Source organism: Gopherus flavomarginatus, chromosome 2 (genome assembly GCF_025201925.1).
Source record: "Gopherus flavomarginatus isolate rGopFla2 chromosome 2, rGopFla2.mat.asm, whole genome shotgun sequence".
Taxonomy (NCBI): Eukaryota; Metazoa; Chordata; order Testudines; family Testudinidae; genus Gopherus; species Gopherus flavomarginatus.
The window spans coordinates 4,942,118-4,960,558 of record NC_066618.1 but is presented as its reverse complement, the minus strand read 5'-3'; the positions used below and the strand labels follow the sequence as shown (position 1 = coordinate 4,960,558).

Below are 18,441 nucleotides of genomic sequence, written 5' to 3'. Positions count from 1 at the left end.
TTGAAATGGACTCCATTATATACAGGGTTTGGTTCAATGGCTCTCAGCACCCCCACTACACAAGTTAGTCCAGCTCCCCTGCTTGCAGACATGTTTCATAGGCCATGAGGAGCAATAAGTCTCCGAGCAGACAGCAAACAGGTGTTCCACAACAGGTGTAACTAGACTGAAAGAGCATCCGAGCCATCAGGGAAATAACCCATGGGGCAGGAACCAAGACAGATTAATGGATGATTGTCTGATCATAGAAATCAAGAGGTTGTAACCGAGTAGAGGGCCAGCCTTCCTGTATGATGGACACAGCAAATCAGATGACCAGCAGAGAACGTTCACGGAGAGCCTTACGCAGCACAGAGGTCGTCTGTGGGACTTCAGTGGTACATAGCCCTGGGCTGGCCCTCTGCCCAGGGGTAACTTTCACCTAGAGAGGCCGTGCAGGGGGTGATGTTACTGGCTATACTCTCAATGTGAAGGGTGAAGCTTGACACATTTCTGTTACACTCTGTATGTGCCTGAGATCTGCTTAGGACAGCCACGTGTAATTGTGTTTAGATTGCCCATACTTAGTGACTGCACTCACGTTTGGGTTTGAGAATAGCTGTAAATATCACTGCTGATTATCTAAATTTATTTACTGCCTGAGCCAAATTCAGACCCAATTGTGTGTCTGGAACCCAAGGGAAGCCATGTGGGGGCAAAAAGGGCACAAATCAGCAAGGGCTGGATCTGAAGCCTGTTGAAATCAGTGGGAGTCTATCCAGTGGCTTCCTAACTCCAGACCCTGAAAATTCAAATCCCCTGCAGTGCCCACATGGGGCAATTAGAGATGCGTCCAGTCAGAACTGTGATTGGAGCCCCTCCCAGTGCAGGACTGTCTGTGTCTGGCCCACAGAGCATGAAGAGCTCGTTCTCCAAGGAGACTGTTACTTGGGTGAGAGGAGGATGGTACATTCAGGAATGGCTGGGGGGCAGGACTAGGACAGAGTGTTAGGGTGAGACTCAGAGGAAAGCAGTTGCAACCGACTGGGATAAAACTTAGCACAAGGGGATCTAGGTAGAACAGCTGGGGATCGTTACTTGTGCCTCATCCAATCCCCCACCCCCGTTCCCTGACGGCCCAGGGGACCCCGCCTCATCCATCCCACCTGCTTTCTGTCCTCCACCCACCCCTGGACCCCCCACCCCATCCAACTCCCCCTCTCCTTCTTGACTGCTCCCCCAGGACCCCTGCCCCCATTCAACCACCCCTTCTCCCTGACCGTCCCTGGACCCCTTGCCCCTAACTGCCCCCCACTGCCCCATCCAACCCCCCCTCCTTCCTGACTGCCCCCCCAGAACTCTTGCCCCATACAACCACCCCTTCTCCCTGTCCCCTGACCATCCCCGGATACTCCACCCCTAACTGCCCCCCGTTATCCTATCCAACCCCCCCTCCTTCCTGACTGCCCCCCTGGGACCTCTGCTCCCATTCATCCCCCCTGTTCCCCACTCTCTGACCACCCCAACCCCTATCCACACCCCTGGCCCCTGACCACCCCCCAAACTCCCAGGCCAGGAGCTCAGGGGCCGGACGGGACGGTCCCACAGGCCGGATGTGGACCGCAGGCTGTAGTTTGCCCATCTCTGATCTACAGGAACCTTCATATGCGGATAGACTCCAATAGCGTCGTTGGATGTAATTGTACTAAACCACAACTTCAGGGGGGATGAACTCTCCCCACCCCGAAACGGGGCACTGAGACTAGTATGTATCTAGGGCCCCCTGCCAAAGGTTAAGGGGAGACTGGGAAGCCTGATGCAGTGTCAAATACTGTCTCTGTCTCCCCTGATCTCGGGGGAAATTTCAGCCTCTACTTCCTTTCTACATTGCCTTGGGGTTCTTGTCAGCGGTATGGGGCCTTCAGTGCCGCAGCGATTGCTCTGCCACTGGGAGAGCCCAGGTGACGTCCGGCGCTTCTCACCCGCAACAGGCCAAGGGAAGCGGGAGCTGAAAGCCTGACCCAAACCCCACTGAAGTCAATGGAAAGACACCTCCTGGCTTCCGTGGGCTTTGGCTCAGGCCCATACACAGTGACTGTTTTAACCATCTTCATCAATCGGCAGTTCTGGAGCACCTGTCACTTGTCCCGAGCCACCAGCTGTGAGGCAGGAGCCCCATTCCCAGCTCTTTCCACCCCAGCTCCTCATATGTCCCTACTGGCTTCGAGCCCAGAGTGCTTGCGCTTGTGTTGGGCATCCCTGGACTCACAACGCTGGGCAGGAAGCCCAAGGACGAATGTTACTCGAAGGCCCACCCCTGTGTCACCCGGCTGTGCTAAATCTCTTGTTGAGGAAAGGACACGTGCCATTTAAAACCAACCCAAGGAAAGATGGGAAATGAGACAGTGCTTGAAACGTCTTTCCTCCTTGCGTCATCTTGAGAAGCTAGTCCCGGCGTGAGGCAGGACACTGGCCTAGCTGGACCGTGGTTCTGATGTCATGTGGCCAACCTTGGTATCTGAGTCACTTACAAGCCAGTCAGAAGCTAGAAGGAGAAGGCTGGAAGTGTAATGAGATGCTAAATTGTATTATACTGTCAAGCCACTGGGGGAAGTCTGTGTGTCAAATACTTTATTTAATACCTTCTTGCCACACCTGTGTGTCAAATACCACCGGCAAAGCATTAAAGGTTCTTATGATGAAAACATCTGGTGGGTATAAGGAAGCTCTGGAGCCAGTCCACATCTGGTGCAGAAGAACATGACATGGTGTCAGGAGTAAAACAACGAACAGAAACGGAAGGAACAAAGCAACAAAGGTTGCAACAAAGCGAGAGTCGCAGAAGCTGGTGTATGGATGCCCAGGCCTCTTCCCATCAGGCCACTTGTAATCTACTGCCTTTGCCTTTGCCTTTGCCTCCGCCATGGGAGATGAGTGTGTAGGAGCCAGGCAGGTGCCTGCGAGGAGGCCTCCATTTACGTCTTGGGCTCCTGGGCCTCCTGATGTGAGTATCCTGGAGAGAAAAGAGCACATGAGCGTTTACAGGGAGAACAATACTGGCTCTGTATCACTATCTGCCACTCTGGATTTGCTTGGGAAGTGGGAGGAGGTGGCTTCCTTCAACAGCCCATTGCTATGTTCTCGGCACTGCCCTGTGTTGGGGAGGTCTGAGTCAGGAGGCCCAGCTTGGTCGCCTGCTCCATGGCCGGGAGTTGGGAGCTTAGTGGCGGGGATGCTATAACTGGGTGCTCTGGGAGCGGGGAGAAGCAGCTGCAGCCCTTGGGTCCCCCCAGGAAGAGACTGTTGCTTCTCTCTTCCTGGCTGAAGGCTGACACTGCACGATGGATCCTGTCCGGGATGGCCTTGCTGGAGAGCCAGAGCTCTGGGACAAAGCTTTCATGGAAGAAAGAGTACCCACCTCCCACTTCTGTCCAAGCCTTGCTTCCATGATGGTTCTCTGGGCATGGGGGAAGGTCCTTGCTACATCGTGGGAGGGGGCAATTTCTGTTATATGGGCTTAGGAAAGGCTCCTGCTATATTGGTTACCCATAAATCTCCTAAATGGGACTAAATCGTAGCTGCAGAGAGGGCATCCCCCCTCCACCTGGCCATCTCTTGGTCCCAGGTGGAGATGACATCGAAGTTTGGATTCCTCCTATATCCCAGTGAGGTGTTTGCATGGCAGATGGGATCTGTGGGATTCAGCTGTCAGCCCAAGGGGGGGTCTCTAGTGGCTATGCCCCTACTGGATGCAGCTAGACACCCATCACTGTGCTATCCTCACAGTCTCAAATCCCACCCAGGGAACTGATAGGGAAGACACCCTCCCTGCCCCATCACCGGCCCAGCCCCCACTTGGAAGATGATGTCACCAGAGTGCAAGACCTACCTCCTGGGTCACAGTGTTGCAGCTGATGATGACTATGGGCGACTCCTGCTGGGTGGAGAAGGATCCTGAACAGTCTCTGACCACCTGTGAGGAGGAAGATCTCAGCTCAGTTTCTGAGTGCCGTGGGAGGAAGGGCAGTGCGTGAGCCGCCTCTGGAGGTGTGGGTACAAATCTGGCTGTGGGGAAAATGGGCTGAAGTCTTCAGCCTAGGTCATGGTGACAAGCAGCACCTCAGGAGGTGTGGCTGGGTACAAGAGGGAGAGATCAGGATGGCCACTTTATCCACCAGCTGCATCCCTGCTAGTTAAAGTCCTTGGTGGTCTGCAAATACAGCCCTAAGTAGAGCAATGACAGGAGTCTAGCCCAGAGGTGACTACAGCTGGATGACCCTGGTGAGGACCACGGTAGAGAGGAAACATTGCAACTTCTGGGCTAGGCAGAAAGCTGGATGGGCCATTGCTGCTTCCTGAGCAGTGCTGGACTACAGGCTGAAAACCATTATGGGCAGAAGACACATGTGGGTCAGAGCCCACCTCCAACCATTTCTCTAAGAACGCTTACCCCCAGCAGCAGTCTTCCCTGCTGGGTGATAACGGCAGAGCAGCCTGTGAACGTCTGCTCATGCTTGTAAAATGAATTCACTCCCGTCCAGATAATCATTTCGAGCAAAAGGGCTTGGGTCTGGTGCCGCATCTCTTACCCCTCCTGGGTAGGGTTTACTCCCATGACTAGCCCCCTCTATTTCAGCACAGAGCCTGTCACCCCACAAAGGGCCATGGTGAAGAACGTTCTACGCCTGCTAGCCCTGGGGGCTAGGTAGCGCTGATCAGGGACCACGGCAGCTGGGTGTTAAACGAAACAGGAGACAGAGCCTGTGGAGCTGTCTCCAGAGACGGTTATGGCTTACCCCATTGTCTATGAAGTCACATTCGGTCCCATGGCGGTTCTCTGACACCAGGCACACAGTCTCTTTAACCGTGAACTTCAGCTTCTGCCGAGGGTTAGACGTCATATCCTGGGGGCGGGGAAATGAAATAGAAGATTGGGATAAATGCTGATGAGGAGTAAGCTCCCATATCCACCACGGCACCCACATATCAGCCTCTGCTTCGCCATTTAGCTCACATCAGCCACGTGCTATCTCAACTTCTCTCTCTGCTTTTATCCAGCAAGAGCAACCATGCAGCGGGCTGCAGCTCAGCACTAGTGCAGCCGCAGGTAGCGCACTGGTCCAGCTGTAATGCGGCAGAAGACAAAGTTCCCACGTCACCCAACTCACACCAGTGGAACTCCTCCAATTTACACCGCAGCGACTGAGAGCAGGATTGAGCCCCATCGTTGCAATTTACAAATAAAATGAGTCTTTTGCAAAGGACACGGGGAGCAGGTGACTGTTGCTAAATCTCCATAAATCTGCTTTCAACTCGATCTCCAGCTCTGTCCTTTAGGCTTTTAGTAGTGTCTCAGGGTTTATCTTATTGAGATGTCAATTCACTGCACAGTGAGGCACACGGTGGACACCAGGGGGCAGATTTACAAACATTTTGGATGGCAAATAGTCACCTAATTTAAATAGTAACATAATTATCACTAGTGATCATGCAAACTGGACAAATACACACACAAATGCACTGCTGGTAATCAGGACCGGCACTAGGGTTTTGAGCGCCCTAGGCGGATGGCAATTTCGCCGCCCCACGTGCTGGTCCCGAGACTCCGATGGAGCTGCAACAGTGGTGTCTGCAGGAGGTCCACTGGAGCTGTGCAAGCAGCCGACCATCCGCAGGCACAACTGCGGCATCTCCACTGGAGCCACGCACGCAGCCGACCGCCCACAGGCACTACTGCGACAGCTCCACGGGAGCTGCCTGCTGCCCCCTCCGGCAGCGCCCTGACCCAGGGGACACCCTGGACTGCGGGCTGCCGCGGCGGCACCCTGACCCGGGGGACACCCTGGGCTGCGGGCTGCCGCGGAGGCGCCCTGACCCAGGGAACACCCTGGGCTGCCGCGGCAGCGCCCTGACCCAGAGGACACCCTGGACTGCAGGCTGCCGCGGAGGCGCCCTGACCCAGGGGACACCCTGGACTGCGGGCTGCCGCGGAGGCGCCCTGACCCAGGGAACACCCCGGGCTGCCGCGGCAGCGCCCTGACCCAGAGGACACCCTGGACTGCAGGCTGCCGCGGAGGCGCCCTGACCCAGGGGACACCCTGGACTGCCGACTGCTGCAGAGGCGCCCTGACCCAGGGAACACCCTGGGCTGCCGCGGCAGCGCCCTGACCCAGAGGACACCCTGGACTGCCGCCTGCCGCGGCGGCACCCTGACCCAGGGGACACCCTGGACTGCGGGCTGCCACAGAGGCGCCCTGACCCGGGGGACACCCTGGACTGCGGGCTGCCGCGGCGGCGCCCTGACCCAGGGGACACCCTGGACTGCCGGCTGCCGTGGAGGCGCCCTGACCCAGGGAACACCCTGGGCTGCCGCAGCAGCGCCCTGACCCAGAGGACACCCTGGACTGCCGGCTGCCGCGGCGGAACCCTGACGCAGGGGACACCCTGGACTGCGGGCTGCCACGGAGGCGCCCTGACCTGGGGGACACCCTGGACTGCGGGCTGCCGCGGAGGCGCCCTGACCCAGGGGAACCCCTGGACTGCGGGCTGCCACGGTGGCGCCCTGACCCGGGGGAAACCCTGGGCTGCCAGCTGCCGCCGGCAGCTCAGACTCCCTCTCTGTCCCAGCAGCAGCAGCTGCTCAACCATTTAAAAAAAATTGGGGGGTGCTTTATGGCGCCCCCAGATCTCGGCGCCCTAGGCAACCGCCTAGTCCGCGTAAATAGTTGCACCGGGCCTGCTGGTAATGCAATTACCAGTTTGCACAAGCAATCCCAGCAATCACATGTGCAAATTAGTCTAGCTATCACCTCCTGTATTTTGCACAACCAAATGCTTGAACACTTGACCCTTAACTCAAAACTCCTCTCTTCTTGCATGGTTCTCCATTGGAAATATATGTAGAGAGAGCTCTGCAATATATGTAATATTAAGGTTTATCATGAATTTTTGCCTAGAGAGAAAACAATCCCTATCTTAACAAATCCTGTGGAAAGGCTGCGTTAGGACCCCTCGTGGTTGTCTATGTAACCCTCACACCTCCTAGATATGGTGTTCTGCCCCCTCCAGTGGCACCGAGACCACTTAGAGCGTAATGAGTGCTACCACCTTAGCTAAGAACCATGAGGCTTTTAGCTCATGCAGTAGAGACTCAAGCACTGAGGTCCCAGGTTTGATCCCACACAACAACGACTGGGGGTCTGTTGCTGTTACAAGTGGGGGCTCGTCTGGGATTTCAGCTGGGAAGTCTCTGAAGCTCAGGACATCTTTCCTCACTAGGGAGGTATGTAACCCGCACACCTCCTGGGTGTGGTGTTCTGTCCCCTCTAGTGACACCGAGACCAGTTAGAGATTAATGGGTATGCTACAGCCTCAGCTAACAGCCATTGTGGCTTTTGGTTCATGCATTAAGCTTCAGAGGTCCCAGGTTCGATCCCGCCCAACAACCGGGATCTGTCAATTATAGACTTACAAAGCAGGAAGTTGCTGTGTTATAACCTGGTGTGAATATCTCAAAGCTTCTTGGGTTGTGTTTTGAATAGATGGGAGTTGGGTTGTGGGAGCGAAGAGCCTAGTGGGTGAGGGTCTGATTCTGGTGCCTGGTTTCAAGCCGCAGCCAGGGCATAGCACCATAAAGAGAGTGAGCTGGTACTTACCCACTCAGGCTGTGGGTCCGCTTTAAGGAGCCGGAAGGCATGATCTATGCCTGACTCTTGGTTGTAGAAATCGACAGCCAGGGCAACGGCCTCTTCATAGCTCAGCGTCTTGTGTTGAGAAGGCACCGCGGTGGCTGCTGCAGCCACAATGCCTAGCAGCAGGAGGCACCGGCAGCAGGTCTCCATCCCTGGGCCCACTGGAGGCAGTGCCAGCGGAGTGCCATCCTGCCTCCTGAGGGAAGCCCTTTTATATCTCGCTCCACTACGGGGAGACTCATGACTCACTGTTTATGTCCTTGGGCTCCCCGGAAACCGAAGCTTTTTCTGTTTTTTACAGGAAATCTCTCTTGGCCAATCTGCTGGTACATGCAAAACAAGCAGCTCAGCGCAAACAAGGGACAATGCTGGGGCTGTGCATATTGCTAAACATTTGTCTGTCTTGGCATGGGCAAGCAGCTGCGAAGGAAGAAGGAAAAAGTGGCCGTGCAGCTCCCTGCCTACATTTCATTTATTATTAGCTCTTCTCTCCCAGGGTCCGGGTGAGAGATGCCCAGGAACGTGGTGGAGCACCACGTCTCCCCAACTGCCATCTTGTTCTGTGCGATCTCATCTGTCCCCTCTGCAGCAGTGTCTGCCTGAGCCTGCAGAGAGCCTGAAACAACAGCTCCTGCCCCATTCATTGCAGTGCCGAGCTAACGTAGGGGCCCAGTGACCATCATTTTAATGCCAGCTATGATGCTGCAGTTTGGCATCACAAGTGGGTGTTGCTTAGGAAATACCTCTTATCCCCCTGCCCAACTCAAGGGAAAGAAACTGAAAAGAGCCTGACTGAGATTGTGAGCTAGCATACTCTGTGTGTGTGTGTACACAAAGGAGACCTGCTCCTGCCTGGCCCTGTGATGAGACACATATACCCCATCCTGGCTGTAACAGGGTTAATGAGAGGCCAATTAACCCAGCTGGCTGCAGCTGTGGGGAGCGGGGGCAGCCCCATGTGTCACAGCCGGCAGAGGAGTGGGGTGGCTGCTCTAAAGGCAGGAAGTCCGGAGCAGGGAGAAGCTCTGGGACTAGAGTGGAGAGATCAGGAGGGAGCCCAGGGGATGAGTGGGCTCTGCAGGGGAGTCCGGTAAGAGGCCAGGAGAGGCATGGAGCAGGCTCTGGGGCTGGAGCAGGCTCTAGTGACGAGCTCTGATACTGAGGCAGGATCTGGACCTGCAGGGAGAGACCCTTGGGAGGTTTTCCCCTGAGGCTCGGGGGGATGAAAAGTCAAGCCGAAGGAGGGCAGAAGTGGGTTTGTTTATACTTGTTTGGTGGGTTGATGGGGTATTCCGGGGGGAGCCTTGTGCGTCCTGGCCCTGGCAGGACAAGCATAGAGCTCCTTGCTGACACCCTTGGTAGGGAGAAGTCTAGAGGGAAGCTAGCAGCAGGGAGTCTGGTGTGATCCTTGACTAGGGCAACCACACAGCAAATGTGAAAAACTGGGACAGGGAGTTGGGGGTAACAGGACCCTATGTAAGACAAAGACCCAAAAATGAGGACTGTCCTTATAAAATCGGGACATCTGGTCACCCTGTCCTTGACTGCCTCTTCTAGGGTCGCTGGACTGGAACCAGTGTAGAGGATGGGCCTGGGTTCCCCTACCAACCTTTGGTAGGGTGGCGTGAACCCCTGGGGAAATCATCTACCGACCACTGGGGCCAGAACCAAGGGCAGCAGAGGGGGTCAGGCGTTTGTTTTTGTTGGGCTGTCTGTTACCCCGGAAGGGATGGCTGTGACCTGGCCAGAGGGCCGAGTCATGAAATGAGGCAGACCACCGCAGGGACTGGAGCAACCGTCCCATGGGGACATTAGAGGAAGAAAGCCTGGTATGCCATGCCCAGCCAGAAGGAGGCATGCCAGCAGCAGGACCCTTCCACGGTCCTCTAATCCCTACATGTCATGACACCAATCATACAAAGCATCAGCTGCGTTCAGAAATCTGCACACAATTATTTGTGACCATGTCACTGTGGCAGCGGCCTGTGCGCTGCAAACCATGGATGTATGCATGCCAACCATCATTTAAAAGCAGCAAAGAGTCCGGTGGCGCCTTATAGACTAACAGACGTATTGGAGCATGAGCTCTCGTGGGTGAATACTCCAGACTAACACGGCTACTCCTCTGATACTTAACTATCATTTAGACACTCAGCTGGTCACCTTGCACTTGCCTGAATTAAGCATGCAATCCTTGGACGCGTGTGCAAATTAAATGTGCAGTTGTGCCAGCATTACTGCAGGCTGCCCTGGGCTACCCAGAAGAGCCATATGCATCTAAACATAGATGGGACCAGTTGCTGAGCTGGGGGCAGGTCCCAGGCTCTTACATAAACAGGGAAGTGACTACTGGCCCTGGCCTTGCTGTAGTAAACTGGGGGGTTTCCATCTAGTGCTGAGAGGTACTTTCACATCATGGGCAACTCCCATGTGGTTAAACAAAGGTTCCCTCCCTTCCTGCCCAGACGTTCCTCTTCCAGTAGTTTAGTTATAAGGGCAAGGCAGGGAAATGTCCTGCTCTGATATTATTTATCCCCCGGCTCTGAGTACCCTGGGCCACTACAGTTCACGGCATGGTCACTGTCCTCCCACGAGCACTGCAGGGAATGAGAGCCCATGGATGAGTAAAGCAAGCAGGATTAAGCTCCTAACGTGCATTTTCCCCTCCATCGATGAGCCTGAGGTGTGTGGTCCTGTGTGAAGCAGATTATCGTGCCAGTCAGCTTTGTGTGCTTTCCATACCCTAAGGTAACCTCCCACGAAAATCCCTCTTTTGATCCCGCACCGAAGCAGTCAGGAGAGGGGCCCCAGCGAGGGGTAAGGACACGTGGGGATGGGAAGGATCAAACCACAGCAGAGATGTGTAGTTAATTAGCCAATCAAAGGGCAGGTTGCCAGTGTTCTCCAGAGCCCACCCTTATGGTAACGCCCGGTGCCTCATGTCCGTATCCCAGAGCTGGGCTGAGCAACCTGCCAACTCCCCTCGCTTTGTGCATGGATCACACACACACGCTGGATGGTACTTTTCCCCATGCCAGGAGCTGTTCGCCCTTCACCACGGTCCCTCCAGGAGTGCGTACCTGACCCTTAGAGCCCCCTGGGCATAGCAGTGTGTGACAGCAACCACCTGGAGCCATTCGATCCTGGGAAGTAGGGGGGAGGGGGACGGTTAACTGCTGGGAAGGGAAGCGGGGAAAGACAAAGCCACAGTGCAATGAGTTTCTGGGCTGAAGATAATGGACACCCTACAGCTAAATCACAGACATGCTGCAGCAGGGGTAGAACCTTCACCCTTGGCCTCTGAAAACACAGGCTTCTGCCGCGTGAGTGAAAGGAGAAAGTCTGTTAACGCTCACCACCAGGGCTTAGACCCCAGGCCCATGCCCACATACCCAGTCAGGGGTGGAGAGACCCACCCATTTCGGTGGAAGCAGATTGGGCCTGAGGCGTCAGAGCAACTCAATGGGTCCCTTGTCAGTGGCCCTGCCATGGCCTGGGATGCTGTGTGGGGTGTGAACTCAGCGCGCCTGCAAAAGTAGCTTCTCTGGGAGCAATAACTCAACCAATACAAACCCGCTCGGGACAGCAACACCTCGTGCCCCGCCACACCTGGTAAGCCCGTGACTGGGCGTGTCTTGTTAACTGTGCTTACAGAATGGGTGACTGGAAGGGACAGCATATTAACAAAGGACGTTTTCTAAATCTCGATCGACTGAAACAGCTCTGTGGCACCCAGCCACTTAGGACTGGAAGTGAGGAAAGCCCAGCTAGGCCTTGAGAATGATGCAATATGATCTTACCAATTCAATCCATCTCTGCCTTCGATGGGCTAGAAATGCCCAGCAGGACCAGTGACAAATATTTCCAGAGTCAGTGAACTCTTCTAAGGGTGTGAAAGGAAAAAAAATAAGTGGATCTCTGAATAAGCATGCGAATCATTGCAAGCACATCTAGATCAGGGATCACCAACGTTTGGCACGCAGCCTGCCAGGGTAAACCCCCTAGCAGGCCGGGCCGGTTTGTTTATTTGCCGCGTCCGCGGGTTCGGCTGATCATGGCTCCCACTCGCTGCGGTTCGCCGCCCCAGGCCAATAGGGGCTGCGGGAAGCAGTGCAGGCCGAGAGATGTGCTGGCCGCAGCTTCCTACAGCCCCCATTGGCCTGCAGCGGCGAACTGCAGCCAGTGGGAGCTGCAGTTGGCCAAACCTGCGGATGCAGCAGGTAAATAAACCGCCCCGCCCCGTCAGGGGGCTTGTCCTGACAGGCCGTGTGCCAAACATTGCCAATCCCTAATCTAGACCCTCAGAAGCGACCCCAGTGCTGGCTTTTAACCTGCACTCTCAGCTGACATCCCTAGAGAGTTGTGATTAAAAACAATCAGTGGCACAGCATGCAGGATCATGCTCTTGAGTGTCGGCTCTTTTAGCTCTATGGGACAGCCGGGGACAGCTGCATCTAGCAGATGTGTGTGTAACACCTGCTGCGCCTGGAAACCCCTCTTTTGCACAAGCCAGCAGGTACCGAGTGAGTAAGTAGCACAGAAGAAGTTACTTACCATGTGATTTTCATTAAATGCTTGTGCCCCGAAGCTTCAAGCAGGGTGTAGGCCTGTTGTGCCAGGCGCTGTACAGAGATGTAATAAATAACAGATCCTGCCCCAAAGCCCCAATAGTCTAAAAGACAAAGCATAACAGGAGGGTGGATCAGGCAGATAGGCTGGGGGTGGTGGAGTCGGTAATAAAATTAATAGAAGGTGCCTAATTCTTAGCCAGTCGAGGGCAGTGACCACGATTTGTCACCTGGCTGGCCATAACAGGGTAGTTTTCTGGCCCATGTGTGCAAACAGCTGGGCCACGCTGCAGTTGAATTGCTGAAGCCTCACTGTGATGATGTAAATGATCAGATCAGGCAAGCTCCCTGCCAGCTACAGTTACATGAAGGTCCTGAGCCCGATTCTCCCTTCTTTCGCACCCTTGTCAGTCCATAATTTCTGTGGCATCGCTCCTGGTTTACCCCGAGGCAGCGGAGAGTGGGAGCCAGACCCTCTTGGCAGGTTTGGAGCTCTAGGAATAAAGGCCCAGGTTTTGATGCCAGCTAACAGGCCGATCTGCAGAAGCTGCCAGCCTGGAGAAGAGCGCTTAGAATTGCTCAACTCTTCCTCCGCTTCTGCTTTGAAAATGCATCGCAGACATTTCCGCAGCCTTGTATTGAGTACACGTTTTTGCAATCCAGGGTGGTCAAATCGCAGTCCCCCGCCCCCTACATGCCAAGTTCTAAGCGGTGCAGGCTGCCTCTCGTTTCCTAACAAATCAGAAAACAGTTTTATGCAAGAGCTAAGCTTTGGGAACCGGTGTGGCAAGAACAGACTTTTGTAACCTCTTTACTTGGGTGTTAGCAAATCGCTCAGGGAACGGTCCTTCTGACGTGGCCAGAGAGCTAAGATGAAGGAAGCAGAATGAAGAGTAGAATTGGGATAAACAGAAATGAAAATATATAGAATGATTCTTTATAGCAATCCCCAAAGCCAAGGTCAAGGCCTCAGTGTGCTAGGTGGGGCACAAACCCAGTGTAAATCTTTTCCCCAGGGAGCAGACACTGTAAATAGACAAGACACAGGGTGATCGGGGAAACAGAGGCAGAGAAAAGTGAAATGACTTAAGAAGTCACAAAGCCGGTCAGTAGCTGAGCCAGGAACAGAAGCTGGCTCTCCCAAGTTCCCACCTGTAGTGAGTCGGTGTGGTTCCCTGCCGCCCCAGAGAGAGACGAGTCCCTCCAGATACCAGAGTGGGCAGAGCCAGGGAGCTCTGAGCCCCCCTCCCCCCCCAGAGGGTCAAGCGTTGCCCCGGAAGTATAAAGGCCCGACCTTATAAAATCATGAGTGGTGTGGAGAAAGTAGATAAGGAAAAGTTATTTACTTGTTCCCATTATATAAGAACTAGGGGCCACCAAATGAAATTAATGGGCAGCAGGTTTAAAACAAATAAAAGGAAGTTCTTCTTCATCAGCGCACAGTCAACTTGTGGAACTCCTTGCCTGAGGAGGTTGTGAAGGCTGGGACTATAACAGTGTTTAAAAGAGAACTGGATAAATTCATGGTGGTTGAGTCCTTAAATGGCTATTAGCCAGGATGGGTAAGGAATGGTGTCCCTAGCCTCTGTTAGTCAGAGGATGGAGATGGACGGCAGGGGAGAGATCACTTGATCATTTCCTGTTAGGTTCACTCCCTCTGTGGCACCTGGCATTGGCCACTGTCGGTAGACAGATACTGGGCTAGATGGACCTTTGGTCTGACCCAGTACGGCCGTTCTTATGTTCTTATGACCTCAGAGCTCATTGAGAGAGCAACTGCGGGGGAAGCCAGATGCCTCCAGCCTAGCTCGCGATTGGGAAAGCCCAGCGGCCTGCAGTAAACCCTAGGACGGGACCAACCTGTGCCGTGCCAGCTACCAGGAGAAGCTGCTGACTGTACCCCTCACCAGCTCTCCCGAGGAGCCCATGGTGCTGGAGCTCCCTGAGGACACTGCCCCGACCCAGGTACCACCAGAGGGGGAGTCTGGAAGTAGCCCATGGGCAGCTGACCCCAGTCTCGCTGCAGCACTGCCAGAGCCCATGTCAGTGTGTTGCAGCCAAGATCCCCACTGACGCAGCAGCGGATCATCTGCCGCTGCAGGACCCCAGGCTGGGATGCCGTGGAGCGGGAGGCCTGCGTCCTCCCTGCCACCCACCTCACGGATGCCCATCTCCCCCTCTCCCTGGCCCTTGGGACCTAGGGCCTGGACCGACTGTTTATATTGTTGCTGCTCAGCCCTTGTCTGAGGGCTTGAGCGCCTGACTCGCCAGTGCCCCGCCCTGACCTAGGGCCTGGGCTCACTGCGTTTATTTCTGCCCTCACGAAGGCTGCAGAGGAAGACTCCCGCAGCCGGGCTAGTTCCGCACAAGGCATCTTCCCGAGTTCAGTGAGGTGGTGTGATTCCCTGCTGCCTCGGAGAGAGACGAGCCCCAGCTAACCTCTCTACACCACCCAGTGTCCTGCCCAGCAGGCCAGGCTGCCTTTTGTCAGACACATGTAAAGTAACAGAGTTGTGTGTACAGGACAGACACAGTCACAGGATTATGTCTCCAAATGAAAGTTAACTGAGGCCTGGGCCATACCTGGACTTTACATTGGTACAGTTACCAATCTGCGGGATGTGGAAAATGCCATCCTACATGCCCCCCCACTGATGTAATCAGCACTAGGTCAACATAAGAATTCCTCCATTGACTTAGCTAATGCCTCTAAGGTTTACTGTTGGCAGCGTTGCTGTAGCTGTGTCAGTCTCAGGATAGTAGAGAGACAAAGTGTGCAGGGGCGGCTCTAGGCATTTTGCCACCCCAAGCACGGCAGGCAGGCTGCCTTCGGTGGCTTGCCTGCGGAGGGTCCACTGGTCCCGTGGCTCTGGCGGACCTCCTGCAGGTGTGCCTGCGGAAGGTCCTCCGAAGCCGTGGGACCAGCGGACCCTCCGCAGGCAAGCCGCAGAGGGCAGCCTGCCTGCCGCCCTCGTGGCGCCGGCAAAGCGCCCCCCATGGCTTGCCGCCCCAGGCACACACTTGTTGTGCTGGGGCCTGGAGCCGCCCCTGAAGCGTGTGAGGTAATATCTTTTATTGGACCAATTTTGGTGGGTGAGAGAGACAGGGCCGACTCCAGGGTTTTTGCTGCCCTAAGCGATGAAGGAAAAAAATGCTGCGATCGTGATCGGCAACAATTCGCCACTTTTGTCTTTGGGGGCAATTCAGCGGCAGGTCCTTCCCTCCGAGAGGGACCTGCTGCCAAATTGCCGCTGAAGAGCCAGATGTGCCGCTCCTTCCCCTTGGCCGCCCCAAGCATCTGCTTGCTGGTCTGGTGCCTGGAGCTGGCCCTGGAGAGAGACAAGCTTTCGAGCTCTGCAGAGCTCTTCTTCAGGCTGGGAAATGTACTCAGAGTGTCACAGCTAAATACAAGGCAGAACAGGCCGGCTGGTCCAATACAAGATACCAACTCAGACCAACTTCTCTCCTTCGTACACTGACACCTTCCAGCCACCTCCTTCTTCTTCTAGTTTAACACGGATATTGTGGTAGCCCCAAAAGCTGCAATGAAGTTGTGCCCTGTTGTGCTAAGTGGTTCACCAACGTAAAATAAATTATGAGTATAAAATGCTCCCATGCAGATCTGGTGGCATTTTACTCGCCCTCCGGTGGGGGGCCTGACCCAAAGCCTATGGGAGTATGTCAGCTGGGTCCGTGTGGCTTTGGATCAAGCTCTGTATGTCCATGCAAGGTGCAAGCCAGTGGAAAATCAGCTTAGCGCTGTGTGCTTGGTATTTCCAAAGGGCTGGGCGCAGTTCTGCTTTATGCCTAGCAGTATATTGATTCTGCTGGCCATAACCACTATAGTTCAGTTGCAAAAACGTTTTCAGTGTCAGCTATTTGCACCCGTTCATAACATTCAAGATTCTGTGAGGGACCAGACATTTATACCAGAATATCCAGTGGTATAATAGGTAATGGCAACCAAAGCACTTTGGAAGGAAAATTAAACCTCCTGCTTTAGAGTTTAAATAAATCTCTGTTGGGGTTAGGAGGAGATGTTCCTAGAGAGGCAGATTAGCTCAGATCTGTAGGGCTTTTTACACCGTTCTATGAGGCAGCTGGTACTGGCCACTGTCCGAGTCAGGACATTAGGCTAGATGGACCTAGGGTCTTCTCCAGTCCAGCAGTTCCTGTTTTATAAAAGCTTTACTTTTTTGGGCTTAAATGTTCCCTCCTCGGTCACTTCCTCTGTAGGGGGTTGTTTACTTGCAAAGTTTAAGAGGTTTAAAAAAAATCTTTTTCCCGTGAACACAAAGATTCTCCTCCCCATCCTTCTCCTGGTGATCTACACGACGGCCGCAGTGCGTGAGCAGGCCTGAACGCTGACGGTGCGCTGTGCTGAATTTGAACTGGCGTGCTTTCTACAGACACCCCTCTGAACTTTTGCAGATGCGCAATTGATCACGTGCAACAGGAGTTTCTATGAAACCAGGATTCTGCTCTGAAAGGGGGCTATGTAAAAACTGCATCATCTTCCTCAACTGGGCTACTCCGGGGGGCGTATTTGAAATCAGATGCACTGGCTGTTAGGGACGGATGTCTGTTTTTCCATCCCCGTTAGCTCCGGGGAGGCACCAGAGCTTTGGAGAGGGAGCTGGGGGCTCTTTCGCTACGTGCATCACCAGCAGAATTGTTTACAAAGTTCCAATCAATGGTGGGGGGAGTGTGAGAAGGAAAGAACCTGATTTGGCTCTCTGGGCACGATCCCCCCTGCATTGGCCCCCAGGTGAGTCATTTACACCAAGGGCCACCCGGGGGGGGCAAGTGGGGCAATTTGCCCTGGGCCCCGCAGGGGCCGCCAGGAGAGTTTTTCGGGGCCCCTGGAGCAGGGTCCTTCACTCACTCCGGGGCCCCTGGAAAACTCTCACGAGGCCCAGGCCCCAGAGCTTCTTCCGCTCCGGGTCTTTGGCAGCAATTGGGCGGCGGGGGGCCCCCACCGCAGGTCTTCGGGGCACTCCGGCAGCGGGTCCTGGAGCAGAAGGACTACCCACCACCGAATTACTGCAGAAGTGGGGGCCCCCCGCTGCCGAAGATCCCAGGCCCCCTGAATCCTCTGGGCGGCCCTGTTGACACCTGCACAAAATGCTCCCGAGTCAGAATCCTCACTTCCACCAGCAGCTGCGTTTTACGCTCACTTGGCCCAGGTGCAGAGGTTCCGGGGGAGTGAGCTGCTCCAATCCCAGAGGGGCTTGCAGGGCTGGTAGTCAGAGCCCTCCCTGCCCATGTCTTACACGTAAACAGGGCACATTTGATCTGGAGTCAGAGAGACGATAAACCCAGAGCCCCCCGGTGCCTTTTTCAGGGTGGTTACGCCCCTGAGGCTCAGTCCTGCACTGATTGAAGCCAGTGGGAGTTTTCTCATAGGGCGTGGCAGACAGGGGCGGCTCTAGACATTTTGCCACCCCAAGCACGGCGGCACGCCACGGGGGCGCTCTGCCGGTCGCCGGTCCCGCAGCTCCGGTGGACCTCCCGCAGGCGTGCCTGTGGAGGGTCTGCTGGTCTTGGGAGGTCCACCGGAGCCGCCTGCCTCCCTCCCGGTGACTGGCAGAGTGCCCCTCGTGGCATGTCACCCCAAGCACGGCGGCACGCCACGGGGGCGCTCTGCCGGTCGCCGGTCCCGCAGCTCCGGTGGACCTCCCGCAGGCGTGCCTGCGGAGGGTCTGCTGGTCTTGGGAGGTCCACCGGAGCCGCCTGCCGCCCTCCCGGTGACTGGCAGAGTGCCCCTCGTGGCATGTCACCCCAAGCATGCGCTTGGCCTGCTGGGGACTGGAGCCGCCCCTGGTGACAGAGCCCCTAAGACAGATGCATTTGGGACAGGCCAGCTGTGCTGCTGTTTGGTTACCGGCCTTACCTCCTTCTTCAGGAACTGGGTTCGTATGGAAGCTGTCACGTAGATACCCCACACACTGTGAGCAAGGGGGCTATGTGTCCCCCGCATGCCCTTCTCAGGAGCTAAAGTAACTCTGTTGAGGAGGGGGTGAGGGAACGGCCAGGAAGGAAGCGTCGCTTTAAGAACCGTGGCTAGGTTTGGAAAGAGGCTGGTTAATTTGATCTTTGTAGATAAGGGGCTAAAATAAGGGTAAATAAATCTCATGCTTCAGGGCATAAGCAAATTGCTGCAGAGGCCAGGAAGGAATCCCCGCTCTGCTGACTAGGGTGGA

At 55.1% G+C, this 18,441-nt stretch overlaps 1 protein-coding gene across 1 annotated transcript; it reads right to left on the bottom strand.

Moving 5' to 3' along the window:
• Positions 1-2,593: 2,593 nt before the first annotated feature.
• On the bottom strand, positions 2,594-7,869 carry LOC127045936 (cathelicidin-related peptide Oh-Cath-like). Its single transcript, XM_050942832.1, has 4 exons — positions 7,635-7,869; positions 4,776-4,883; positions 3,869-3,952; positions 2,594-2,992 (listed from the first exon to the last, which is right to left on the bottom strand). The coding sequence occupies exons 1-4, from the start codon at positions 7,818-7,820 to the stop codon at positions 2,855-2,857; spliced, it is 516 nt and encodes a 171-aa protein (XP_050798789.1). The 5' UTR covers positions 7,821-7,869; the 3' UTR covers positions 2,594-2,854.
• Positions 7,870-18,441: the final 10,572 nt, after the last annotated feature.